Here is a 27,838-nt window from a genome sequence, read left to right as displayed (position 1 = left end):
CATTTCAGGTGAGCAGAGGACAAGAATGACTTCTCCTTCGCCTTCACCGTTGTTTAGCACTTACCCTTCAAAGCTGTCATTAGGCTTCCGAAATCTCCAGGTCCAAAAGTACAGAGTTCCACAAGGAGGGACACAATTCCCTCGGCAATGTAAGTTGATCTCATGGTAGCAGTGGAAGCTGATGAGGTTGAGGTTGATAGTCTAGACGACGTAAAGCTGGTTATGGAAAATGCTGAAGGGTTTGGCGATGTTGAGGAGCATCTGGCTCACGTTAAGCTCCTCTTGGTGATCATAAACCTGGTCTTCGTGAACATTGAGATGTTCCTTGTCAACAGTGAGCTAGTCGTGGTTGATACTGAGGTGGTTAGAGTTAACAGTAAGCCAATCATGGTTGACATTGGATGCTTATGTTCGATGCCAAGCAAGATGACCAGCAGTGCCAACAGTGTGGCCTTTGTGGCGGATGATGATGCTGCAGAGAAAGGCCAGCGGTCTGACAGTTTGAAAAATCCTCAGAGTATCATAACATGGTGAATGGCTCATCATTTGATTAGTAAAGCCAGGGTTAGAGCTGAGCCTTTCACACTTTTTATCCCTCCGATAAGACTTATCGCCTCACGAGGGATCAGGCCCTGCAGCTTGCCACAACCTAATTAACAAACGGCTGTCTGAGAAAGTTATTTTTTTCTCTTTAAAACCTTGTAAATACACAAAAATAGCAAAAAACTCTGGCACTCTAGGGTCCAAATTTATAGGAATTTGCAGTAGGGTAGTGCAGCAAGTCAGCTTGCTGCGTTGCCCTACGCCAAAGTGAAAGGGCAATAATGCACCGTATTTATGCAATAAAGTGCCTTCCTGTCCTTTTCCCTGCGCTTGCACCATTTCGGCAACCTAGCACCAGTGCAGGCACCCTTGCACCACCGTGCAAGGGTGCCGGTGTTGTCGGCAGGATTGTTTTTCTGCAGGAACGGGTTACCTTCATGCACAAGAACCCTCTGGGGAGGCTTTTTCGTCTTCCTATGTGTGCAGAATGCAGCACACACGGTAAAAGGAAAAAGTGAAAATAAATAAACATTTCTCCTCGTTACACCTCATTTTGAGAGGCAAAAACGTTTGGTGCTTCCCGAGGTTTACATGCTCATGTAAATCTGGGAAGTGTCACAACCCATCTGTGTTGTACGGGAACACCCATCGCAACACCCATGAAACGCCTCCCCAGTGCAGAGTAAGGCAACGCAGCGATTTACTCTGCCTTGCCTTACTCCAGCTCTATGAGGCCATTCAAAGTGATGCATAGTGGCTTTGCGTGGCCTCATAGATATGACTTTGTGACCTGCGCCACCGGGGTATCACAATAAGTGATGCTCTGGCGGAGCTATCGGCTCGTAAATATGCCCCTTGGTGCGGTGAAAGTCTCCGATATCTTCTGCCTGGTGGGCCATAGGCCCCAGAAACTCAATGGCCTATTTACAAAGTAGTTCGCCACTCTCTTGCACCACAGAATGTGGCGCAAGCGCAACGCAAACCTTAAGTCAGATTTATGAAGCCAGACAAAGCCCCTTTGCTTGACCCTGAGTGGCTTCAAAAATATGGAGTAAAGCAACGCAACGCAGATCACAGCATTGCCTCCCTCTGCCCTGGGAAGGTGCTCCAGGGGTGTTCCGAGGGTGCTCCGAAGGTGCTCCAGGGGTGCTCCGAGGGTGCTCCAATGCAACTCCCATGGGTGCTGATGCATTCCGAGATTTATGATAGCGCCAAAAAGATGCCCCTTCCCAGGAGAGGTGTAACGCTGGGAAATATCTTAATTTCTCCTCTCATGATTGTTTTTGTGCAGGAAGGTGTCCCTTCCTGCAACACTGGCAGCCGTGCAACATGGTTCAAGGGTGCCTGCATTGGCGCTGGGCTGCACAAAGGGCGCCAGCACATGGGAGAAGGAAGGAATATGCTATATTGCCTTGAATATGGCACATTCTTGCCCTTTCCCTGTCACGTAGCGCAGCAAGGTGACTTGCTGCACTGTACAGTGTGAACGATTCGTAAAAAGGCCCCTCACTGTCCGAGACTAGAAATGGCAAATACAGAGGTGGATGGCTGACAAGGTGCAAAGTGACAAGGTCCAAGTAGTTTAACAATGGGAAATTTTTCAAAATCATATGATTTTTAGTAAGATCCTACGCGTACATGCCTACATTTTCAAACTGGGGAGATCGAGATTTTCGCGGTCAGCGAGGTGACAGCCGCGCCCTGCGCTCTAGTGTTGTCACAGACCCACGGGGTCAGTGACGTGACTGTCCCGCCCTGCGCTCTAGTTGTGGTCACAGACCCACGGGGTCAGTGACGTGACAGACCCGCACTGCGCTCTTGTTGTGGTCACAGACCCATGGGGTCAGTGACGTGACAGCCCCGCCCTGCGCTCTAGTTGTGGTCACAGACCCACGGGGTCAGTGATGTGACAGACCCGCCCTGCGCTCTTGTTGTGGTCACAGACCCAAGGGGTCAGTGACGTGACAGACCCGCCCTGCGCTCTTGTTGTGGTCACAGACCCACGGGGTCAGTGACGTGACAGACCTGCACTGCGCTCTTGTTGTGGTCACAGACCCACGGGGTCAGTGAGGTGACAGTCTCGCCCTGCGCTCTTGTTGTGGTCACAGACCTACAGGGTCAGTGAGGTGACAGCCCCACCCTGCGCTCTTGTTGTGGTCACAGAACCACGGGGTCAGCAAGGTGACAGCCCCGCCCTACGCTCTTGTTGTGGTCACAGAACCACGGGGTCAGCAAGGTGACAGCCCCGCCCTGCGCTCTTGTTGTGGTCACAGACCCACTGGGTCAGTGAGGTGACAGCCCCGCCCTGCGCTCTTGTTGTGATCACAGACCCACGGGGTCAGTGAGGTGACAGTCCCGTCCTGCGCTCTTGTTGTGGTCACAGGCCCACAGGGTCAGCGAGGTGACAGCCCTGCCCTGCGCTCTTGTTGTGATCACAGACCCATGGGGTCCTCGAGGTGACAGCCCAGTCCTGCGCTCTTGTTGTGGTCACAGAACCACGGGGTCAGCAAGGTGACAGCCCCGCCCTGCGCTCTTGTTGGGGTCAGAGAACCACGGGGTCAGCAAGGTGACAGCCCCACCCTGCGCTCTTGTTCTCGTCACAGACCCATGGGGTCAGTGACGTGACAGTCCCGCCCTGCGCTCTTGTTGTCGTCACAGACCCACGGGGTCAGTGATGTAACAGTCCCGCCCTGCGCTCTTGTTGTGGTCACAGACCTACAGGGTCAGCGAGGTGAAAGCCCCACCCTGCGCTCTTGTTGTCGTCACAGACCCACGGGGTCAGTGACGTGACTGTCCCGCCCTGCGCTCCTGTTGTGGTCACAGAACCACGGGGTCAGCAAGGTGACAGCCCCGCCCTGCGCTCTTGTTCTCGTCACAGACCCACGGGGTCAGTGATGTGACAGTCCCGCCCTGCGCTTTTGTTGTGGTCACAGACCCACGGGGTCAGTGAGGTGACAGCCCCACCCTGCACTCTTGTGGTCACAGAACCACGGGGTCAGCGAGGTGACAGCCACGCCCTGTGCTCTAGTTGTGGTCACAGACCCACGGGGTCAGCGAGGTGACAGCCCCGCCCTGCGCTCTTGTTGTGGTCACAGACCCACAGGGTCAGCGAGGTGACAGCCCCGCCCTGCGCTCTTGTGGTGGTCACAGACCCACGGGGTCAGTGATGTGACAGCCCCTCCCTGTGCTTGAGTTGTGGTCACTGACCCACGGGGTCAGTGAGGTGACAGCCCCACCCTGCACTCTTGTTGTGGTCACAGAACCATGAGGTCAGTGAGGTGACAGCCCCGCCCTGCGCTCTTGTTGTGGTCACAGACCCACTGGGTCAGTGAGGTGACAGCCCCGCCCTGCGCTCTTGTTGTGATCACAGACCCACGGGGTCAGTGAGGTGACAGTCCCGCCCTGCGCTCTTGTTGTGGTCACAGACCCACAGGGTCAGCGAGGTGACAGCCGTGCCCTGCGCTCTTGTTGTGATCACAGACCCACAGGGTCCTCGAGTTGACAGCCTCGTCCTGCGCTCTTGTTGTGGTCACAGACCCACAGGGTCAGCGAGATGACAGCCTCACCCTGCACTCTTGTTGTGATCACAGACCCACTGGGTCGGACAAAGGACAGCCCCACCCTGTGATCTTGTTGTCGTCACAGACCCACAGGGTCAGCGAGGTGACAGCCCCACCCTGCGCTCTTGTTGTGGTCACAGACCCACGGGGTCAGCGAGGTGACAGTCCCGCCCTGCGCTCTTGTTTTGATCACAGGCCCACTGGGTCGGACAAATTACAGCATGGCCCTGCGCTCTTGCTGTCATCACAGACCCACGGGGTCAGTGAGGTGACAGCCCCACCCTGCGCTCTTGTTTTGATCACAGACCCACTGGGTCGGACAAATTACAGCATGGCCCTGCGCTCTTGCTGTCATCACAGACCCACGGGGTCAGTGAGGTGACAGCCCCACCCTGCGCTCTTGTTGTCGTCACAGACCCATGGAGTCCGCGAGGTGACAGCCCTGCCCTGCGCTCGTGTTGTGGCCACAGACCCATGGGGTCAGCGAGGTGACAGCCTCACCCTACGCTCTTGTTGTGGTCACAGACCCACGGGGTCAGCGAGCTGAGAGCCCGCTTGCGCTCTTCCTGTGGTCACAGACTCACATGGTCAATGAGGTGACAGCCCCGCCCTGTGCACTTGTTGTCGTCACAGACCTACGAGGCCAGTGAGGTGACAGCCCCGCCCTGCACTCCTGTTGTCGTCACAGACTCACGGGGACAGTGAGGTGACAGCCCCGCCCTGTGGTCTTGTTGTCGTCACAGACCCACGGGGTCAGCGAGGTGACAGCCCCGCCCTGCGCTCTAGTTGTCATCACAGACCCACGGGGTCAGCGAGGTGATAGCCTCGCCCTGTGCTCTTGGTGTTGTCACAGACTCACGGTGTCAGGGAGGTGACAGCCTCGCCCTGCGCTCTTGTTGTCGTCACAGACCCACGGGGTCAGAAAGGTGACAGTCCCGCCCTGCGCTCTTGCTGTCGTCACTGACCCATGGCGTCAGCCAGGTGACAGCCCCACCCTGCGTTCTAGTTGTCGTCAGAGACCCATTGGGTTAGCCACGTGACAGCCCCGCCCTGTGCTCTTGTTGTCGTCACAGACCCACGGGGTCAGCGAGGTGACAGCCCCGGCCTGCGCTCTTGTTGTCGTCACAGACCAATGGGGTCAGTGAAGTGACAGACCCGCCCTGCGCTCTTGCTTTCGTCACAGGCTTATCTGGGGTCAGCGAGGTGACAACCCCGCCCTGCGCTCTAGTTGTCGTCACAGACCTACGGGGTCAGTGATGTGACAGCTCTGGCCTGCGCTCTTGTTGTTGTCACAGACCCACAGGGTCAGTGAGGGGACAGCCCCACCCTGCGATCTTCTTGTCAACAGACCCACGGGGTCAGTGGAGTGACAGCCCCAACCTGCACTCTTCTTGTCGTCACAGACCTGCTCCGGTGAAACCTTGATGGTGTCGTTGAAAACAGTCCAGTTGACGGTCTGGAAGCAGGGGGGCGTTGTGAGGGATCCATTGTACCGATAATACCGGTCCATCCTGGTAGGCAGCAACCCTGAGACGTCGAAGCCTGCAACCTGTGTATCCTCCCCTAGAAAGAAATGGAATATGGTTAGCGCACTTATTACACAGAGCCTCTCAGAGGGCAATAGATTTTGGATACATTGTGAATATATTGACAACAGGAAATGATCAGAGCGTGTGCCTGTTTCCCTCCGCAGCATTAGAATGGGCCAGACTTGGAACCAAAACAGCCAGGCAAAGTTTGTCAGACCATCCCCCGTACAGTGCATAGCGAACGAGAGCAGCAAGCAAGCCTGACAACTACAAGGCGGTTTGGAGGTGGGGTCTCCCCCCCATGAAAATCTGGGAAACAATGGTGCATTCTACGGGAATCTTCCTTTACCGTGCAGTCTCAACAATGACCCGCCTTTACAATGCAGCCCCTACCCCGACTGTGACGTTGCCACGTGTTTCTTTAACCCGCGAGCCATTACATTGACTTGCTGTAGGGGGCGCGTGGTTGGACTTGTGTTGGATTTTTAAGCCCCACACCTTGCCTACTGTTGCGTAGAATGGAGTTGGAATAGTAATTTATACTATTCCAAAGTCCAGCGCCCCCTAAAGCAAGTCGTTGTAATGACTTGTGTGGTAAGGGAATGCGTGGTAACGTCACACATTTTTCATTATATATTCAGTTGTATTAGTTTTTATGTTTACATTTCTTTTATTGTTGCAGCCAGAGCAGAGGTCAAAGAACACAGCAGCTGAAGGAGCGTCAACATTCGGCCCCGCGCAGCACAACAAATGTTATGGATAAGGAAAGAATGCGAGAAAACAAAACAGGCAATGAAGAACCACAAATAAAAGTGCCCCTCCCCCCCATGCACCCCCGCCCTTCCTAGGGTGCCCATGCTAACAGAAGTATCCAGTAAAATCCAATCGCTCGTGTCTCATTTGGGCTGAGTTAAGATGGTTTGCTCTGTCAGCGTTGTCAGTTTTAAAAGTTCGAGATATCTTGGGGGAGCTAATTCTGTGAATTCTTGTGCTAACAATGCAACGAACGGCTCCCGATCTCACTATAGGTGTCACCTTGTTCTGTAAGTGTGAGTCTTTCCATTCCCAAGAGATGCCATAGTCAGTGCAACCAGTTCCATCTTGTTGGAACCCTGTCTGAACCCCAGTATGCCAGTATGGGTTGGTGCGCTGCCCCTAGTGCTAATACAATATGCCGACCTCTTCTGGATTTGAGAGGAAATGTCTGTGGGTTAGGAAGGCCCAACACAACGTATGCAGGAAATGGGGGAAGTTGGGTGACAAAATGTGTGTCAGTGTCTGTCAAAATCTCGACCCAGAACTGTGCTAATTTAGGGCATTCCCACAAGATGTGCAGCAGTGCCCCAGGGGTGTTACAACCTCTCCATCAGCTATCTCTCTTCTCTAGTGCCGGCCTATCTCCCTCTCCCACCGTTTTTGTGCAGGGTAGCTCTTGTGAGAGCATCATGTATAGTTCTGAGACAAGGCACCTATCAGATCATTTAGCCAGGAGCCATCTCTTGAATTTAGTTAGGCGTCGCTGCGCAGCTTCGCACACCATTGATTGCTTGACCCCGTGTCTTATCTGCATATATCTGAATCGCTCCATTTCTGGGATTGCATTCTCAATCTGTAGAGTGCTAAATGGTATGAGACCATCTTCATCAAAGAAGTGGCCTATGGATCTATGTCCATCTCTTTGCCATTCTCTAAAGGCGGCAATGTCCAACCCCGGTGTGAAATCCCGGTATTCAACCACTGGGGTGAGTGGAGAGGGGAACATTGAAAAGCCTTTACGTGTCACCACCATGTCCCAGACCCTCAGCCTGGTTGAGTTGATTGCCGATAAGTAGAGGTTGGCAGGGCACTGAGGCCGATCAAAGAAAGGTATTTCCACAGGGCTGTTTTAGCTAGAGCCCTGTCCATAAACAGCCATCCCTTTTCGGATTCTGGGCGAGTCCATTCCATGATATATCTGAGTTGCGCGGCCAGAAACTAGCGTAGAATGCATGGAACACCTAGGCCGCCATCCATTGGTGACCACCAACTTTTGTCTCATTTCATCCGGGAGCGATGACCCACCCAGACAAAACTCTGGACTAATCTCTGTAGGGACTGAAGTGTCCCTGCTGGGGGCCATAAAGGCAGTGTCTGGAGGGCAGCTATTTGGCCCATCCACGAAAGTGGATACTTTTGCCATCGCGAGAGATCTGACCACACTCATTCAAGAAGACTCTGGTAGTTAAGAGAGATCACCTCTTCTATGGTTGGGGCTAGTTGGATTCCCAGATATGGGACCGAGGCCCCCACCCACCGGACAGAGAGAAGGCGGGTAAGATAATCTTGTGTGTCTTGGGAGACAGTAAGGCTTGAGATTTGGCCAAGTTAATCTGAAACCCTGACACAGTCCCAAACAATCTCACTTCTGCTAAGAACACAGGAAGGGCCTCTCTGGGGTTGTCGAGAGAAACAATAACATCATTTGCGTATAGCATTATTAGGTGCTCTTCACCCCCAAAATAATCCCTGTGATCTCAGGGTTGTCCCCAGTTCTTTGAGCAAACGACTCCATATAGAGCGCAAACAGCAGGGGTGACAATGAGCACCCCTGTCTAGTGCCACGTCGAATGGGGAAGCGGGGAGATGTCCAGCCATTGACCCGAACCGAAGCATTTGGCTCACCATAACCACTTAAAACCCAAGTGCAGAACCGTTCCCCCTAAGCCAAAGACTTTCAAGACAGCAACCAGATAAGGCCAGTGAATGTGAGCAAATGCTTTCTCCGCGTCTGTAGAGAAAAGCATGGATTTGCATGGGAAGCGGACAGCCTTGTCCAGAAGATGTAATATTTGCTTGGTGTTATCTGGTCACTGCCTATTAGGCATGAAGCCAGCATGGTCTGGGTCTACCAAGCCCGGCATATGAGGGGCTAGTCACGCCGCCAGAATTCTGGTAAACAGCTTGGCATCAATGTTTAAGAGTGATATAGGTTGGTAAGACTTGTCCTAATCTGGTTTGGGTGTAACCACGACCGATGCCTCCGTCATGGAAGGGGGGAGTGTTGACTGGCTTGAGATTGAATTAAACACTCAAGTGAGGAATGGTGCTAGTGTATTGCAGACGTTTTTATAGAAAGATGCCGTAAATCCATCGGGACCCGGAGATTTCTGGGGTTTCAGTCTGGCAATCGCGGTGATGACTTTGTCTATTTTATGTGGTGCATCAAAGCTCATCGCTTGGTCCTCAGATGGCGAGTGACCCTCGCCCCTTGCGAGTATGACTGAATTCCGTGGGGAGAGAGGTCTTGTGCGGAGTATAACTGCCCATAGAACGCTACAAAGCGCAATGCTATTGCCTCTTTGCCCTCAATTACAGCACACTCATCAGACAGTAGAGCATCTACCCCGTTAGCTTGGTGCTGACCTTTGAGTTTATTCACAAGCATTCTCCAACATTTGTGACTCCCGACATAAAGTCGAAGTATTGAGTACTTTGCATTGTCCCAGTCCAACCCCGCTAACTGTTTCCCAGAAGTTTCCAATTGTCGCCAGACTCTGGGAGCACCGGTGCGATGGTGTATTTGTCCAAGTTCTCGTGCTTGCTGCTGCAATTGGGTGTGCTTCTCTCTCCTTACCTTGTTATCTGCTGCCACGTAGACAAGAAACTCTCCCCTTATCACTGCCTTCAGGGCGTCCCATAATATAGCAATGGGTGTCTCAGCATTATCGTTAGCCTCTAGATAATGTCTAGTTGCCCTTTCTATCTGCATAATAACTTCTGGTGTACTAAGTAACATCTTCCTCAGCCGCAATGAGCAGGGGATCCGGCCCCAGGGTGGGCTGGCTAGGTCCAGTAGGATCGCCGAGTGATCCGACAAAGAGCAGGCATCTATCTCGATGGACTTGGTTGCAACCTCTACCTCCTGGGACCCTAGGAAGTAATCGAGTCTTGCATAAGACTTATGGGTGTGAGAGTAAAATGTGTATCCCCGGTTCATGGGATGGGAGGCATGCAATAAATCCCACCATCCCAGCTCCTGTAACTATCGGGTCCCTCCCGGCCCAAGTACACCTGCCATCCTGTGTTGCTGTGCCGAGCGGTCTAATACGTTATGGAGTACGAGGTTGAGATCCCCTCCCAGAACCACGCACCGATCCTTAGTGTACTTGCTCCTAAGAATTTGGAACACTCTTCCTACCGAGATCAGAGCCAATCTTTCCACAGTTTCTTTCAAGAAACATGCCAAATGGCTATTCCTGAGTGCACATTAATTGCCTCAACCTGTACACCTTCTCAAGCCCCCCCTGTCTACAGATTTGACAATTATTTCTACTATGTTGTTTCGATTTATTTTATGCTTGTCTGTTAAATTATTATTTTACTCTATGGCCTGTCTGAAACTGGACTCTGAACCTGTACTAGCTGGGCCGACTACAGATTTGACACTTATGTTACTATGTTGTTTCGATTTATTTTATGCTTGTCTGTTAAATTGTTATTTCACTCGAGGGCCGGTCTGAAACTGGACTAGCTGGTACGATTATCCGTACTCTGACCTTGATTGTTTACTCCATTTTGTTTGACAGTGTGTTGACTTATTTTCTTCATTTGTTCCATTGTACTGTGTTTTTTCGTGCTTTTGCCACTTTGTACAGCGCTCTGATACCCGCAAGGGTCATATTCGCGCTTTATAAAACTTTTCAAATAAATAAATAAATGATGTCCGCAACCGCTCCCCATAGGAATTATTCTTGGCCCTCATTAGGTGCGTATTCGGACCCTATGATGATTGAGAGGGGGCCCAGGTGAATGCAGTAACCAGGAGGTGGCCTTTGATCTCAGTGACCTTAGTCCCTATTCTGCATTGAAACTTGTGGGAGAATAGCAGCGCTACCCCAGCCAATGTGTGTACATGTAATGAGAAGAAATGCTGAGGAAAGCCTCGTGTGTGCATTCTAGGCCAATCTTTACGCAGTAGGTGTGTCTCTTGTAACAAGCAAATATCGGCCTGAGATTGTTCTTGATAAGGCAGTGTTGCTCTCCTTTCAACAGGGTTATTCAAACCCTTTACATTGAGGGTTATCACCCTAAGGGGCGTCATTTTGGTCGCCATACTCATTCAACCCCACCTGCCCTGCAGGCTTTCAAGATCTGCGCCTCCACCACACAGTATTGGGCATTATGGCGATGCATCTGGACACTGCATGATGATAAATATAAACTTTGATTGAGTTGCTGGCACCCCCTAAGAACCCCCAAAACGTAAACAAATAACATCAAAAGTCCCTGGTATGGGAGAGAGACAGGAAGTCCGTTCCCTTACCAGTGGATGAGTCTTGGATAAGAACAGAGGCCAAATCTGAGGAATCGACCCCACCCTCACCCGGCCACCCAGCCCCCCCAACAAACCCGCTGCCTACCTGTAGTCCCTCAGGCAGGATCATTAGATGCGGTGTCCTCCACTAGCTTATCCAGAAGGGCCTTCCTTTCTGAAGCCATTGTGGCCGGGTCTGGTGTTCCTGTGGCCAGTCGGAATTCACCGCCATCGCGGGCGGCCCTCTGCCCTCCGTGTGCCATATTGTGTCATTGGTTTGTCCTTCTCTTGTGGCTCTATTTGTAACAGATCACAGGCCTCCTTCATGGATCGTATTTGGTAGTGCCGCTATTGCCATCAAAAAATTTGTCTGAAGGGGAGGCCCCAGGAGTAAGCGACTTTCTTGTCTAATAAATAGTTTGTAACTTGGTGGAATTCTCACCGTTTCTGTAAAGTGATGGCCAACAGGTCCTGATACAGGTGTAGTGTGTGACCCCAGGAAACCACCGGAGTCGAGGCTCGAGCTTCCCTTAGGATCCGTTTTTTAGGGGGAAACTGTGGAGGCAGGTCAGAATATCCAGAGAACAGGGTGCATCTGTATTCCATCAGGCCACCCTATGTGTGCGTTCCAATCGGATCTCCACAGCTGGAGTGTCTCCCAGAATTTGTGCAAAAAGTTCCTGGACACACGCCTCTATATCCTCCCCCTCTGCGTTCCGGGTGGACCCCTGAATTCTGATATTGTGTCGCCTGGACCAGTTTTTCAGGTCTTCTACGTGAGCCTGGAGATCTAGGTGCTGCTCCAACAGGCAGATGATCTCTTGTTGCAGCTGTTCTTTTTCTTCATCTCTTGAGGACTCCCGGCGCTTCAAGACATTGACTCTGTCCCCAATGTCAGTCACATCCTTCCGGACCGCTTGGAGCTCAGACGTGAGTGTGAGAAGGTGGCCTGATATATGCTGTCCACTAGTTCTAGTGGGCACCTTGTACCAGTCCAAACAGCCCCTTATGGTGATAGGTTAAAGACAACCTTTATTGAAAGCTATCCTAGTGGTAGCTATGGAGAGCAGCCTTCAGGCTAAGTCTTAAAGGAGTGTAAACAAAGCAGCTTGTTTTACCAGTCTATAATCTCTTGAATAATCAAATGAAAAGATAACCACACCAGGTATATATTCAAAATATATGTATTTAGGTTAACACACACCCCTCTAGTCTGTTTATGAGACTGGAGTTCGAAGTACTTTGGTTACAAGTTAGCAATTATCAATAATAGCACAAATACACGGTTGGGCCCTAGGGGCGTACCAAACCATATACCAAAAAAGTGGTATAAGAACCACGACTGGGATAGACACAAGGCCTAGAGCCTGTAGAATCACTGGGACCCCAAGGAACCACCCAAGGTAGTGACACAGGGGACCCACGGACTCTGTATACAGTGTGTAAACACAACTGCGGGTTCCCGTTATCTTCTATGGGCAATGTCGCGGTTGGAAATGTAAAGATTAGGGACACTTCTAATCGAGTCAGGACCAAACCCTTTTGGACTTAGGAAGTTCTAGGGCTAGCAACCATGGGAGCACTGGAGTATTCGAGTTACCTCACCCAGGGAAGCTGGGTGCATAGGTGTCTTTTGGTGTTGGGTCGCGTCGTCGATTGCAATGGAAGCCTGCAAAGAACTGCTGCTGCCGTGAAGAGGAGAAGTGTCCGAAGAGATCCAAGCTTGGATCAAGGATGTAAGGAACCTGAAAGCAGAGGGGACAGAGTCTGGGTCACTAGCCCCAGTGACCGAGGGCAGGATGGACCGATGCCCACAGATGTTGGGTGCGTCAGGTGAGTTGATAGGTGTCTTGACTCTTCAGCCACGAGGTCCAGGAGGCGTCGATGAAGTCCACAAGCCGGATTCGAGCTGACCCATAAAGTCTGTCGAGTGCTGCAGTGTCAGTGACCAGAATGGACCCAACAAGCCTTGGCAACGGCAAGTCACTGGAATTCAGAGAAAGGACTGCGGTGCAGACCAGCAAGGTCTGAGGGACTCACCCAGCAAGGGTAAGTCAGGGCACGTCTGGAGCAACCAGGAAAGCCTAATTAGAAGAGGAGTTGCCTTCGTGGGGACCTGCTAGCCAACAGGCTAGTGATCGCAAAGGAGCCTCAAGCGGTCACACTTGAAACTAGCCCACAGGTCACTCGTGGAGTGGAGGCCAGCAATCTTCGGTGCTGGAGGTGCTCAAGGCTGGTGCTACTCGGAGCCCAAAGCACAACTTCAAGGTGGACCAGGAAGATAGTGTTGCTGCAAAAGTTCACGGTGTCCAGGGGTCATGGTTCCACGTCACCCACGATAGCCATGGGCTTCAGCTTTGCTGTGGACTCAGGGTAGCCTCAGGTAAGTCTGAAAATCCACCTCTGGTGATGCAAAGACTTCGGTGTCCGGCGGGAGCTTCAGCAATGCAGACTGGTCAGTTGCTTCTTTGGTGCCTGCCAAGCAGGGGAGTCACTCCTTGACCCCAAGGGAGATTTCTTCCATCTTCTAGTTGAAATAGAAAGTCGAAGGTCCAGGATATATGTTGCAGAGTTTCGTCCAGGGTAATCTAAAATCACAAGGACTGGGTTCCCTTACTTATACTGTTTGAGGGTTGGACATACTCTAGGGACCCACCTATGGGAGGGTTTGGAAAGAGGGGTGGTTACACCCATTTCCTTTGTCCAGTTTCACGCCAGAGCAGGGGCAGGTAGCCCCTGCAACCGGTTTGAACTGGACTATACACAGGGACACCAAATGTGCCCCCAGTGCAGGACTTCAAAGCACCAGAGAGTGCTCCCACCCAGCCCCAATACACATCTGCCTGTCTGGGGAGGTGGTTACACCTTCCTTCGACAGGAAACCTATTGTCCAGGCCTCCCCTGCCGGAATTTCGGTCAGCAGCAGGAGGCCAGACCCCGTGTCTGTGGCAGAGGCATCCAATTTGTGATGCCAGGGCTCAGGAAAGTCCTACCGGGTTTGACCAGTGTGAACATGTCTCTCCCTCTAGAAGGGTGTAATGCTACCTCTGCCGCCAGAACTGTCCGGGGGTGGGGAAGTAGTATTCCCAAGCGTTTGACACCAAACACGACATGTTTTGATGCAGCCATTCCAAAGCTAGCATTTATCACGCGGTTATAATGCACTTAAGAGTATATGGTATGGCTGTATCACAGAACAGCCATAAGGAAGTATTTCCGAAAGCTGTTGAGGGGCTTAGCTCATGCTTGGACACCCTCTCACACAAAACCAAGCACTCTGCCTTCAGGATTGTCAAGGCCTGCCATAGGAGTGACTTATAGGTTTATATGTGTCTGTATATATATGTGGATATAAGTAGCCTATACCACTGTAAGGGGTGCAAGCACACCCTTACCCAGGCTGCAGTATCAGACCTGTGGTGCCATTTTGGAGTGCTTCCCAGGAGTGGCATAATACATGCTTCAGCCCCTGGTAGGCCTCTGAGGTACCTATGCCCTAGGTACATAGTATACCATATACTAGGGGCTTATAAGGCACTCCAGAATCCAATTGGAAATGTACCCAAGGTACATGGAAACCATTTTACAGAGAAAGCAGCTAGGCTGGGGCCCTGAATAGCAGGTCCCAGTCCAACTAAGTCATAAACCAGTAAAACACCAGGCAAATAGTGGGGGGAACCATATAGTCAGAATCCACCTTCCTACAGTGAGGCCTTTCTTTACTGACATGAGGTCGTCCCTCAGGTTGGAGAAGAGGGTCTCCATGTAGGGGCGCGTGACATGGGCCTCAGCGTCTTCTCCCGTCGGCGATGTGGCGTGAATTGTGCCCCCTTTACTATCCCCCTCATGTGGGCAGGTGAAGGAAGTGGCCCATTTAGGTTCGCCCGGGTCACTCACGACCACCTCTCAGCCTTCTATACCAAATGAAGAATCGGTCAGATAGGAGAGAATACAAACCAAGTATATGTTTATTCAGATACAGTCAAGTGGAGCCCCGTCTGCCCAGTTGCTTAGGGGTGCTGCAGAGAGGACTGACTTCAGCGCAAACATAGCGATACATTATGTACATTTCAGAACCAAGGATGACCCGTCTATAATGGAATTTTCGAAGCAAGTGCAGCTAACACAAAGGAGTACAGTAGGATGGGTTTCGATTCCGAGGATGGGCACACGGTATCTTCTACCCAAGGTCACTCTGTCTGTGCCTGCTGCTACACTGGTGGCAGAAGCCCGCTATCTAGTGGGAAAGGTATGCGCTAATAAGAACAGTGCATTCATTAGCAGAGCAAGGCCTAACCTTGGAGAAATGAAACTTTCCACAGTCTGCTTTGCGAGGAGACAATAAGCAGCTGATGGCATGATTCAAAATGGTAGCTAAACATAAAAAGGTGCAGCGAATGCTAACTTACATAAAACAATTGCACGAACAGAATAGCAAAAACATGTTCATTTGATCACAGGTGAGCGTCTTTGATAGACCCCCTCGTTTTGTTCGTGCTGACACCATCTATGCAGTCCTGCAGGCCTTTTGCAAGAGGAAAAGGTCTATGTCTCTTACAGGCCTCCCCACACCTGCCAGGTCCCTTTACTAGTTCACTGGTTGGCTATGTACCGTCTCCCTTCCCTCCAGGCCCTGCTACAATTCTGCTAGCTGGCCCAGCAGTAAAGAAGACAATATATCTGTTGCCTTTCTGGGACTATGTCAAAAGCCTCCAGAGGGTGCTACTATGCCCTTTGGTGCCAGGCCCGTCTGTCGCTAGTTCAGAGGGTGGGAGCAGGTGCTCGAGCTCTCGTCTCAGGCCTGAAGAGGACTTGTGGTGACTCGGGCCTCGCCTTCAGGTGTGGTCGATCATGTAGGCATCAGATCAATCTATCCCCTGGGGAAGGCTATGTAGCCCTTAGCGTCTCCCACAGTTCCAGGCCACACTAACCTCTGGTACCTCAACCAGTACCATTATCTGAGTTGCAGCACATCAGCCTTCGAGGCATTGCCAGTACGTGTAGTTGCCAGGCAGTGCTAGAGCAGTCGCATGCCCTCCATGCTAGGCCTGGGCGGTAAATTTCGTTCCGCTTGCAGAATTTGCCGCGAAACGGAAGTATTTTTCTTGTTTGCACTTTAAAAATCCGTTCTCGCGTGCGCGATCGCGACTTATCGGGTCCCTGCGTTCGCCGATGAGTTTTCCTATCCGTTCACGCGTGCCACAAGATGTTGGATTGTTGGTAGCTGGTCGCGCTATCCCACAAAAGTTTGCGATCGCGAACACGTCATTGCGATCGCGAACATGAAATAAGCATCGCGAGCAATATGGCCGCGCCCATTAGCGACCGCATGGGCAAGTTGGAGATATATTTCCCCGCGAGCACGCAAAAACACATCGCGAACGGGCGGGAAAAGCAATCTCCGCATCTTCGCGAAAGTTCCGCATGCTCGCGGAGATTTTGTGCAATCTCGCGATAATTTGCGAAAGTCAATTTCGCAAATTCCGCCCACCCTTACTCCATGCCAGCTTGTGTGGTGGGGAGGTATATATTGCCACTCGTCCCCGCTGAACAGTCTGACGGCACCAATCTCTGGATTCGCTCCTGGTGCAGCACCCTAAGAAACAAGCGGGTGTCTCAAGCCTCAGAGGGCGCAGGCAGCCCGTATTCTTTAATGTCGGAGTAGGTAAGTGGGGTCGATACAGCAGGCCCATGGGGGCACGAGGAATCCCCACTCTGAGGTCAGGTTTTGTGGGGTACGACTGCTGGATAGCTTGGGTAGCTTAGTTACATTCCTTCTCCACAGGGTTGCAGGCCTGCGGTCCTCGCTTGTGGGGGGCCTAGGTGATCAGGCTGGTTCGGTCCCGTGACTTGTTGCGTTGCGGGAGAGTCGTCGCTGGATCAGCTGGCTCCAATGGATCGTGCCCGCTTCTGCTCTCTGGGGGGTACGGGATCTCGTGTCAGCGCAGCTCCAGCACTTCCCCCTGCGGGCAATGACTCCTCTGGGCTGCTAGGGCTGTTGAGGGAGGCCACCATGCTCAGCCTTCGACGCTCGTACGGATGCCGATCGTCGCTGCTAGCTGGCAGACATGGGCTGTTTTCAGCACTGGGAAGACACCCACCAGTCGTCCCAGCTTAATGGTGGCCCAAGGATAGCAATGCGATGCTTCATGGGGGTTCGTGGGGAGACCCAGCACACAGGAGTGACCGAGGAGCACGTCTCACACCGCCGCCATCTTGGCCACTCCTCTGTATTCATTTTTTAAGCATATTAAATACTGACCTTTACAGTGCACCAGGATACGGCAATCTTGGTGGGGGCCCGTCAATGATTCGCTCACTATCACCCTCCAACAGTGCCTCCCATCTCTCCATAGGTCTTCTCTCACATGTATTTGATTTGTTTTATAGCGCCTCTTATACCAGTGTATGGTTTTGGAGCATTTTATGTCACACACATGTACAGAGACAATTAATCACATGTGTGTAAATCAGTGTATAGAAAGTGTTAATAGGTCAAGGGTACTGCAAAGTGTAGGATTCACGTCACCCATACTGGGAGGCATTTTTTAAGAGTGCTTGGTCTGGGAAAGCACAAAGTCAGGTTTCAGAGCGTAACACAGTGGTTAGGATTGACTTTCATAATAAGAATGTATTTCTACCCAAACCCTTTTTAGCAAAATTAGAATAATGAAAGACTGGGAAACAACATAACTTCCAAATTTAGATGATGAGTGCAACATATGAACTGCACAATACCGAAAGGATCTCTGTGGCAAAAGAAGTGACCCAAGAGATACGCACATACAACTGTGATCTGCGTGGTACATGCTCTTTGCAGCAGGCATGTTAACCATCTGCTCTACCTTAGATGAGTCAAAACTCCCATCTCTCTCCAACTGTTACATTAATCCATACAGTCTAACATTATAGAAGATAAAAGGGGAAGATTTCACAAAAAATATCCGGAGAATATATTCTCCCCATTGACTTGTATTGAGGCCTGAATCGGGTTAGTGTTATGCATGGGACTTGCAAGCCTGCTGCTGCAGGATCGGACATTAACAAGGCAGAGAGAGAGCGTGCTATAAAATGTTGTGCACTGGCCTGCAGGAGCAGGTGATGGCAGTGTGTACAGGACCAGTCCCTGCCATCTGAAGCTCGCAGAGGAATCAGGGTTCTGAATACAGGAATCGGGAGGCGGGAGGCTAGCCTTGAAATCAGTGGTCAGCCTCCTCAACCCGGAGGACTGGCATGTAGGACTAATCACCAGAGTTATCTTGATAGTTTTATTGTTGCCTGAAAACTGTTGGATTTACAAGGACCTCTGCAGGGCTTTAAAACTGCTGCACTGCTACAAAACCGGCCCCCAGTAACAGAAGCGGCCCCCAACGCTTCCATCCTCACGGGGAAATGCCCGAAGCCCAGTAACTCATAGCTGTAGGTGAAAATAAAGACAACTTCAAAGCACCTATTATAGACCCAACCTAGAGGAGGTGCATGCAGAGCCGAAAACAAATGCCTCCCTTCTACCCTCCCACTGTACGTGCAGATCCCACCGCAGGCGCCATCGACTGGAATCTAGGATCTATACTTGATTTCAACCCGTGATGTGCTCTACAAGTGCTGGCAGCAATGACATCAGTGCCTAATTTGGGGCAATGAGTCCCGCTGGGCAGCACTGGCATTCTTCTGTTCTTCGAAAAGAAGAAGTCTCGAAGAAAACATGCAGTGGCAAATGTATCATTCTTTCATGCAGCACAACGCAGTAAGCCACCTTGGACATTCCTGTCCTTTCCTTGCGCCGGTGCACTTCTGGCTGGCTAATGCCAACGCAGGCCCCCTTGCACCATGGCACATGGGTGCCTGCATTGTAAGCGGCACCTTCCTGCACAAAAGCAATCCTGAGAGGTAGTTTCCCATGTCTGCTGCGTGACGCAGTACACATAGAAAGCAATATCAATGGGTAGAAAGAAAGATATTTCTCCTAGTTGGGCCTCTCTTGGGAAAGCACCAAAATGCGCGGGCCGATACGTGGGTACACCCACGCTCCACCCATGGAACGCCTCCGTCGGGCAGAGTAATGCAGGGCAGCAATATGCGCGACCTTGCGTTACTCCAGATTTATCAAGCCAGGGTCGCGTTGCGAGGGCGACGTAACATTGTGATAAGTATGGGCCTAAAGGTTTAATCTCTGCTGATGCCTGCCCCGGGCTAGCCATGCAAGTGCCTCGCGACACAAAAATGCCTAAGTGATGCGACACTAGCGACGCGTCATGAGCGCCACAGATTTAAAGGAGACTCTCAAGGCGCTAACAAATGAGGCGGACACAGTTCTAACAACTCTCGGACCTTCACTTTGTTTCTCCTTTCCTCTTCCTCTTCCCTGATCTTCTCCCCAAACCCCAGTAAGGGATTTTCTCTTTGCTCTCCCTTGTCCTGCCCCATAAGGTAATTCACGCCCAGTCTCAGACAATGTAATTGCCTCGCTCGGGTCCTAGTGCCTGACCTTACCTCTCGCCCAATGTAAATGTTGACTTCCTGCTAACCTATAGTCTTACAACTCTTCAATCAGTCTGTGGGGTGGACGCACCTGCCGTCCAGATCTTGTTGTGACCACTGGCTGTAGTTCTGCTCTGATCCTTCTCACTGACTCCTCTTCACACTCAGTGGTTTGTAAAGGCTCGGCATCTGACCATTTCTGAAGCCGTTGTGGGTGACTTTATCTGTTTGAAATGTAAGACATCCCTGGCAACCGACTGCCCTTGTCCTGTCGCAGTGATCACGGCCTCCTTCTTTTCGACCACTTGGAAGGAGCTGGTGGCAAATGGAGAGTCAGACCTTTGTCATTGCCTCTGTCTGACTTCATCAAATCTCATTTCTTGAAAGCGCTGTCCTTAGACGGCCTCCTGATATCGACATGTGTTTTATCTTTTCTTTCCTGGTGGCATCAGTTGTTCTGATCTTTGTGACATCTACATGTCGAGTTCATGTCCACTGGGGAATTTTAGCCGGAACGGAATGACCAAATATGATGGTGGCAGGACTTTTACCAGTGGTCAAGTGAGATGTTGATCGGCAAGACCTTAGAACCCGCCACAGCGCTTAGTCCAGCCCCACTCCCTCCGCAGATGGTCTCTGTCCTGTTCTTTTGAGGGTACCCCTGAATTGTACAACCACCACATTTGCCGGAGGCCACAGTGGGATGATGCATTCATGTTCAACACCCAAAAGGGTCAGGAATTGCTTAATCTCCTCGCTGTTGAAAGCCTAAGCCATTATCTGACTTGAGGATGTATGGTATTTCTCGCGTTGCTAATATGTCAGCCATGGCTCTTATCACTGTATCATGTCCAGTGGACGAGACACTTGTGATGAGTGGGAGGGCCACAAAAATGTCAATGGCAACTCTTTCCCACACATTCTCAAGGAGATCGGACATCTTTGGTGGACAGCGAGTTGTCATAGTTGACAAACAACATCTTGGTTTTGGGGGACCCAAAAATGGTCAGAAGGGGTTGTTGGTTTGGTATTTTTTCATTTTTTTCAAATACTTTATTGGTTTTCAAGAGGGAAGACAGAAAAAACTGTAACAGGGTTAACATAAGATATCTAAGGCAACATTATCACATATACAATCATAAAGTGAGGTTGTTACGCCTATATGGGTATCAAGAGACTAACAACAGTGATCAATAATAAAGGAAGAAAAGACAAGCAGAAAGGAAGGAAAAGGAAAGGAAAGAGATGAGAAGGAAAGGGAGAGCGAAGACTAGTCGAGCGATAACATTTATTTCCCAAATTCTATGCATATGTTGGCACAAGAGCAGTCCGATATTGATAGGCCTAACATATAACAGCTTAGTACAGGTAACAATAATTATATACAAATATTCAAGTGATACGTCAGTAAAGGCGCAGGATATGATTCAAGGGCTTACAGTAGAGTTCATGGAGGTTCGTAAGAGTCTAGATAAGTGTCCAAAGAGTTCCGCATCAACCTGGATGAAGGTTTCCACGGAGAGTTTTGTAATACGATGTTATCTGCCTGTTAGAACTGGGGGTCTCTAGTTGGTAGAGGTAGGTACCTTTGACCAAATAGGGACCCTTGCTTCTAAGTCAGGGAAAGGGGATTACACTACTGGATAACACCTGCTCACCCCCTTGGTAGCTTGGCACGAGCAGACAGGCTTATCTCAGAGGCAGTGTGTTAAGCATTTGTGAACACATACAGTAATACAGTGAAAACACTACAGATGGACACCACACAGGTTTTATAAAAATAAGTATTCATTATATAGACTTAACACAAGACCATAAACGACAAAAATCCACAATACTGTACTTAAAATTGACTTAAAGATGGTAGAGTTAACTTAGTTTAAGTTGCTGGTAAATGCGACACAGTTCTCACAAAAGTACCTGGATGCGTAACGCAAAATAAACAAAAGGCTCGCAGCGTTGGAGATGCATCGGTTCCTTGCTTCAGGGGAGACGGTGCGTCGTGCCTCAATGCTTGCACAGAGTAGAGGATGCGTCTTGATCCTTACCGGACAGGGGGTGATGCGTAGATTCTCGTGCTGCAGCCCGGTTGCGATGCGGCATGGTGGCGCCTTGATGTGATGCGACAATCCGGTGCGATGCGATAAGATGGCGCCCTTCATGCGACGAAGTTGAGACGATGCGGGCATGCCCTGGCAGCCTTGCGGTGACTCTATAGGCCAATCCAGCAACACAGCACACTGGCAGGGGGCAGTCCACTCCTACAGCTTCCTTTGGTTCTTCTCCTTGGCAGAGGTTTCTTGTTGTTGTTCCAGAAGTGATCTAAAGTCTTGGGGTCTGGGTCCCCATATTTATACTACTTTTCTCTTTGTTCTCTGAAGGCAGAGAGGCCTTTGCCTAGTCCAAACCAGTTCTGGTCAGTCCTGGAGCACTTTGTTTACCTGACTCCTTCTTTCCTTTCAGAGTGCAGGGCAGAGGCATCAGACACACCATAGGAGGTGGAGCCAGCATTGTGGAGGGAAGGCCCAACCCTATTCAGGTCCCAGGTGCAACTCCTCCCACCCATCTACATGCAGATCTTTCTATTCAGCCCTGTGCTGAATCACCCTCTCTCCTGGAATCCCCCAGCCCCTGTCACTCACAGAACCAGACACACAATACACAACCTAGCAGAGGCAGGTTTGGACAGTTAAGCAAGAAAATACCTACTTTCTAAAAGTGGTATTTTCAAACACAGAATGTTAAAACCAACTTCACTAAAAGATGTATTTTATCATTCTGAGTTCAGGCATACTAAACTAGAATTTCTACCATGGTCCCTGAGTCAGTTAGGATTATAAGATGTAATAATCAAACTGCCATTCTGGCCTATGGAGAACAGGTAGCCTTGCAATAGTAAAAAACGAAAATGGCTGTAATTCACTATTAGGACATGCCACACACACCAGGGCATGCCCTACCTTATACTTACAATGCACCCTGCCCTTGGGCCTACCAAAGGGGTGTCTGATATGAAGATAAGGGAAGGTTTAGGGACTGGCAAGTGGGTGCACTTGGTCAGTCAGCATGACAGTACCAAACTGCACATAGGCTCTGCGATGGCAGACCTGAGACACACTTTACAAGCTGCTTCTGTGGGTGGAACAACCAGTGTTGCAAGCCCACCAGCAGCGTTTGATTTACAAGCCCTGGGCACCCCTGGTGCACTGTACTAGGGTCTGACAGGTAAATAAAATAACCCAGTCATGGAGTCACTAATCAATACATCAATGTAACATAGGGAGCACTTGCACTGTGGCACTGAATAGAAGTGGCACAGTGCCCAAAGCATCTAAACCAGAAAAACATATCAAAAACAGAGGAGGCAATCAGAAAAAATGGAAGGGAGACTCACGCCAATGGTACCAGGTCTAACACGTGCCCCTCCAGCTGAAATGTGGGGAGAACTACCCTTCCCCTTGACACTTCTCATCACTAAGGCGTAAAAATCTGGACAGACCATCAGCATTGGCGTGTTCTGTACCAGGGCGATGTTCCACCGTGAAGTCCATACCCTGTAGGGAAATGGACCACCTTAGCAACTTGGGATTCTCACCCCTCATCTGCACCAACCATCTGAGGGGCCTGTGGTCTGTCTGAACCCGGAAGTGAGTCCCAAACAGGTATGGTCTCAACTTCTTCAGTGCCCAGACCACAGCAAATGCCTCACGCTCCATAGCACTCCACCTCTGTTCCCATGGAAGTGACCTCCTGCTGATGAAGGCTACAGGTTGGTCTAGGCCCTCCTCATTAATCTGTCATAGAACAGCCCCCACACCATGCTCTGAAGCGTCTGTTTGAACAATTAATTCCTTTGAGAAGTTGGGCGCCTGAAGCACGGGTGCTGTGCACATGGCAGTCTTCAGGGTGTCAAAAGCCTTTTGACAGGTGTCAGTCCAGTTCACTTTCTTGGGCTGCTTCCTGGAAGTCAGCTCAGTCAAGGGTGCAACAATGTTGCCATACCCCTTGACAAACCCCCTGTAGTACCCTGTGAGTCCTAAAAAGGCTCTCACATGTGTCTGGGTCTTTGGGGGTTCCCACGCCAGGATGGTATCAATCTTGGGTTGAAGGGGCGCCACCTGGCCACTCCCAACCTGGTGTCCCAAGTACACCACGTAACCCTGCCCGATCTGGCACTTACTCGCCTTGATCGTGAGGCCTGCCCTCCACAGCGCCATCAACACTTCCCAGAGGTGGCACAGATGTTCTTCCCAACTGGCGCTGAACACTGCAGTGTCATCCAGGTAGTCGGCACTGAAATCTTCCAGTCCAGTCAACACCTGGTTGACCAACCTCTGAAAAGTGGCAGGGGCATTCTTCATCCCAAAGGGCATAACCCGGAATTGGTAGTGCCCATCTGGTGTGGAGAATGCTGACCTCTCTTTTGTCCTATCAGTTAAGGCGATCTGCCAGTACCCAGACTTTAAATCAAACGTGCTGAGGTACCGTGCAGCCCCCAACCGATTAATGAGCTCATCAGCTCTGGGGATGGGGTGCACGTCAGTCCTGGTGACTGAATTGAGTCCTCGGTAGTCCACACAGAAGCTGAGTTCAGGTGTGGCACCAGGCGAGGTAGCCTTGGGACCAAGACCACTGGGCTGGCCCAATGACTGTTGGAGGACTCAATCACCCCTAAGGCAAACATCTTGGAGACTTCCTTCTTGATGTAAGTCCTGACTTTGTTAGTCACTCTGTAAGCCTTGTGCTTCACAGGAGGACTGTCTCCGGTGTCCACATCATGGACGCACCACTCAGTGACACCAGGAACCAAGGAAAACAAATCAGAGAATTGTCCCAACAGTTGGTGGCTGATCAGGGGTCAGTGTGGCAGAAAGGCTGACACCATCCACTGACCCATCTTGCTCTGTTGCACACAGGAGGTCAGGAAGAGGCTCGGTATCCTCCTCCATTCCATCATCCGTTGCTAGGAGCATGCCCACTTCGGACCTTTCTAAGTGGGGCTTCAGGTGGTTAACATGTAGGACCTGCAAAGGGTTCCTGGGAGACCGCAAATTCACCAAGTAGGTGACATCACTTTTGCGCTCCACCACCTCAAATGGACCGGTCCACCTGTCCTGGAGCCCACAAGGCTCTACAGGGGCCATGACCCAAACTTTCTGTCCAGGTTGAAGTTCAATCAGAGTGGCATTCCGATCGTACCACTGCTTCATCTCTTTCTGGCTGGCTTTCAGATTCGCCTGAGCAAGCTCTCTGAATCGCCAAGTCTGGTTCCTGAAGGCCAGCATGTAACTGTATACATCCTGGGGAGGTTTCCTGGGAGATTGCTCCCAGCCTTCCTTGACCAGACTCAAAGGTCCTCTTACCGGGTGTCCATACAACAGTTCAAAGGGACTGAACCCTAGGGACTTTTGTGGCACCTCACGATAAGCAAACAGGAGGTATGGCAAGAGGACGTCCCACTTACGCCTCATTGGTTCCCCAAGACCCATGATCATGCCTTTAAGGGTCCGGTTGAATCTTTCAACCAGCCCATTACCTTGGGGGTGGTAAGGAGTGGTGAACTTGTAGGTAACACCACACTCCTTCCACAGGGACTTCTTATAACTGGATATGAAATTGGTATCACGGTCTGACACCACCTCTCTGGGGAACCCCACATGGGAGAAAATCCCCATCAGTGCACGTCCCACCACGGCGGCCATCACTGTCCTGAGCGGGATGGCTTCCGGGTACCAGGTGGCATGGTCCACCAAGACCAGGATAAACCTGTTGCCCATGGCTGTCTTGGGGTCCAGTGGCCCCACAATGTCAATGCCCACCCATTGAAAGCGGGTACTGACTACTGGGAAAGATTGGAGAGGAGCCTTTTGCTTCCTTCCACTTTTCTCACTTGCCTGGCAAGTTTGACAGGTCCTACAATGAGTAGCTGAACTCTTCCGCATCTGGGGCCAATAAAAGTGAGTGGCAAACCTCTCAAAGGTCTTGTCCTGCCCCAGATGTCCAGCTAAAGGTACATCATGTGCCAACCCCAGTAGGAAGGCTCTGAAGCGCTGGGGTTCCACCAGCACACGGGCTGACCCAGGCTCAGCAACCTTAGGCTCTGTATATAGGAGGCCGTTCTCCCAGTATATCCAATGTGATCCAGACTGATCACCTGCTGCCTGGTATGTGGCCTGTTGCCGCAAAGCCACAAGAGAAGGGCACTTCTTCTGTTCTGCACAAAATTCTTCCCTGGAGGGTCTTCCTTCTTGCTGCCAATGGGTCAGTTCAGGCAGGCCCCCCAGTTCAGCAACCTGTTCCCCTGTAGGTTCCAGGATATCCCCCTCAAGGTCTGCCTCGTCCTGGACCGTGGTAACCATGGGGGCTGGTTTCCCGCGCCCCCTACCTCTTCTCTTTAAAGCAGGTCCCTGGGCCATACTTTCAGGCTCCAGGACCTCGTCAACACCCTTACTGGCTGCCATTGACCGAGTGGTCACACACGCCCACTCAGGCACTCCCAACATCTCCAAATCAGCTTTCTTCTCCACCTTAGCCAAAGGTGAGCTTTCCAAATCATTGCCCAACAGACAATCCAGAGGCATGGCTGGCCTCACAGCTACTTGAAGAGTACCAGAGACCCCCCCACTCAAAGGAACCGGAGCCACCTTGCAGTGGCTCTCTGTGTTGTCAGCAGCAACAACTGGGTAAAAGACATTGGGGACAACCTGCTCTTGAGACACCAGGTGACACTTGACAGCTGTCACACTGGCTCCTGTGTCTCTAAGAGCCTCCACTCTATGGCCATTGATGGTCACCCACTGCCTGTATTTCTTAGTGTTATCAGGCAGCTGAGCTTGAGGGACCATCTCAAAGTCTCCTAATGAGACAAGGGCCATTTCTGCGTGACACCACCCACCTTGGGCACCCTTCTCATCCCCTCCCAGGACTACACTTGCCATCTGACGGGGTGGTGCACATGGTTGCACTCTGGAATCCTTCATGGGACACTGTGCATCAAACTAACGGTGGCCCACTTGACCACACGTAAAGCACTTGTAGGGGCCCCTCTGAACAGGTTTACCTGTCGGGGCCTCTTGCTTCTTCTCAGGGGGAGGCTGGGAACCCTTCCCTTGGTTCCCGTGGGAATTGCTTTGCAGCCCTTTCTGGAACTCCCTCTGTTTACCCTTGTCCCCCCCCACTCTTCTGCTGGGGACCCTGCCCACCTCTGGCGGAATCTCCCACATGACCCTTGTGGACCCTGGTACTGATCCAGCGGTCCGCCTCCTCAGCAAGCTTCCCAGGATTAGTTAACTTGCTATCAATAGGGTGCTGGTGTAGCTCTGGAAAACAAATAGCAGACAAGTGCTCCCTTGCAAACAAATCATAGAGCGCTTCAAAAGTGTCCACTTTGCGGCCGTCCGCCCCTGCTTCCCTCGGGTTGCGAGGCTAAAGTTGTGATCGAGGGCTTCCAATATCTAGGCATTTATATCACAACAGATGCAGAGGTCTTCTATCAGCATAATTTGCTCCCCCCCATTGCGTCTCAAAGCCGATGTCCAGCATTGGAAAATGCTCGCTCTTACACTTTTGGGGCGGGCAGCTTTATATAAAATGATGGCTTTACCCCGCTTCTTATATGCTTTGCAGAACACGCCGCACCCTGTCCCCCTCACTATTTTACATTCATTGAGTCGGAGGTGCGTAGTTTTCTATGGAACAATGGTCCGCCCGAATTGCATTGGCCAAATTAACCAAGAGCTGGTATGATGGTGGTATTGCGTTACTGGCCATTCGGTATTATTACTGGGCCTCACAACTCGTGGTTCTCAGTCACTGGATGCATCGGCCCATTACTGATCTGTCGCACAGAATGGACAGGCACAATATGTTGCCCGGCTCCTATCTAAGGGCGCTATATGGGGGATCAAAGTTGGAGCCCAGGTTTACTCCGACTTCGACAACTGTCTCCATTTGGCATGCACCGAACTCGGCTCTTGGTTGGAGGGGTAAACTTATGCAGGCGACACCTTTGTTGGATTCCTGTCGTCTGGGCCTGTTGTATCGTCAGCCCGGTTTCGACAAATGGGATCTGATTGGATTATCAAGACTGGGAGATGTATGGGTGGGAGGCGCAGTCGTTCCGTTTGGTGATATGCAGCTCAAATTCGAGTAGCATGACAACAAATATTTTCGCTATCTTCAAGTTCGAAGCGCGCTGTCCAAGGTGCTCACCAGGGGCGAGGTTCTGCCGGTATCTTCCCCTTCGGAGGATAGGCTTCTAGATGACTATCTTCCTGAAAAGGCCATCTCTCTCACTTATCGTAAGCTTCAAAATAATGTGCCCGACCTGCTGGTTAAAGTTCGGGCAAAATGGTGTTTAGATGTGGGTGATATCAATGATGAGGACTGGAGGGCGGCCCTTGCCTCGCCCCGGGAGACTGCGATCCGGTCCC

At 51.1% G+C, this 27,838-nt stretch overlaps 1 protein-coding gene across 2 annotated transcripts in view; it reads right to left on the bottom strand.

Moving 5' to 3' along the window:
• Positions 1–27,838, bottom strand: part of LOC146863617 (carbonic anhydrase 9-like) — an 891,039-nt gene that overhangs the window by 152,209 nt on the left and 710,992 nt on the right. For both annotated transcript variants that reach the window (XM_085627646.1, XM_085627648.1), the window contains exon 7: positions 5,509–5,666. In XM_085627646.1, coding sequence (XP_085483772.1) covers positions 5,509–5,666 — 158 coding nt within the window. The remainder of the gene's footprint in view (positions 1–5,508; positions 5,667–27,838) is intronic.

The sequence above is a fragment of the Triturus cristatus genome, chromosome 2_1 (assembly GCF_964204655.1).
Source record: "Triturus cristatus chromosome 2_1, aTriCri1.1, whole genome shotgun sequence".
Lineage (NCBI taxonomy): Eukaryota > Metazoa > Chordata > Amphibia > Caudata > Salamandridae > Triturus > Triturus cristatus.
This window is presented reverse-complemented; position numbering and strand designations above follow the sequence as displayed.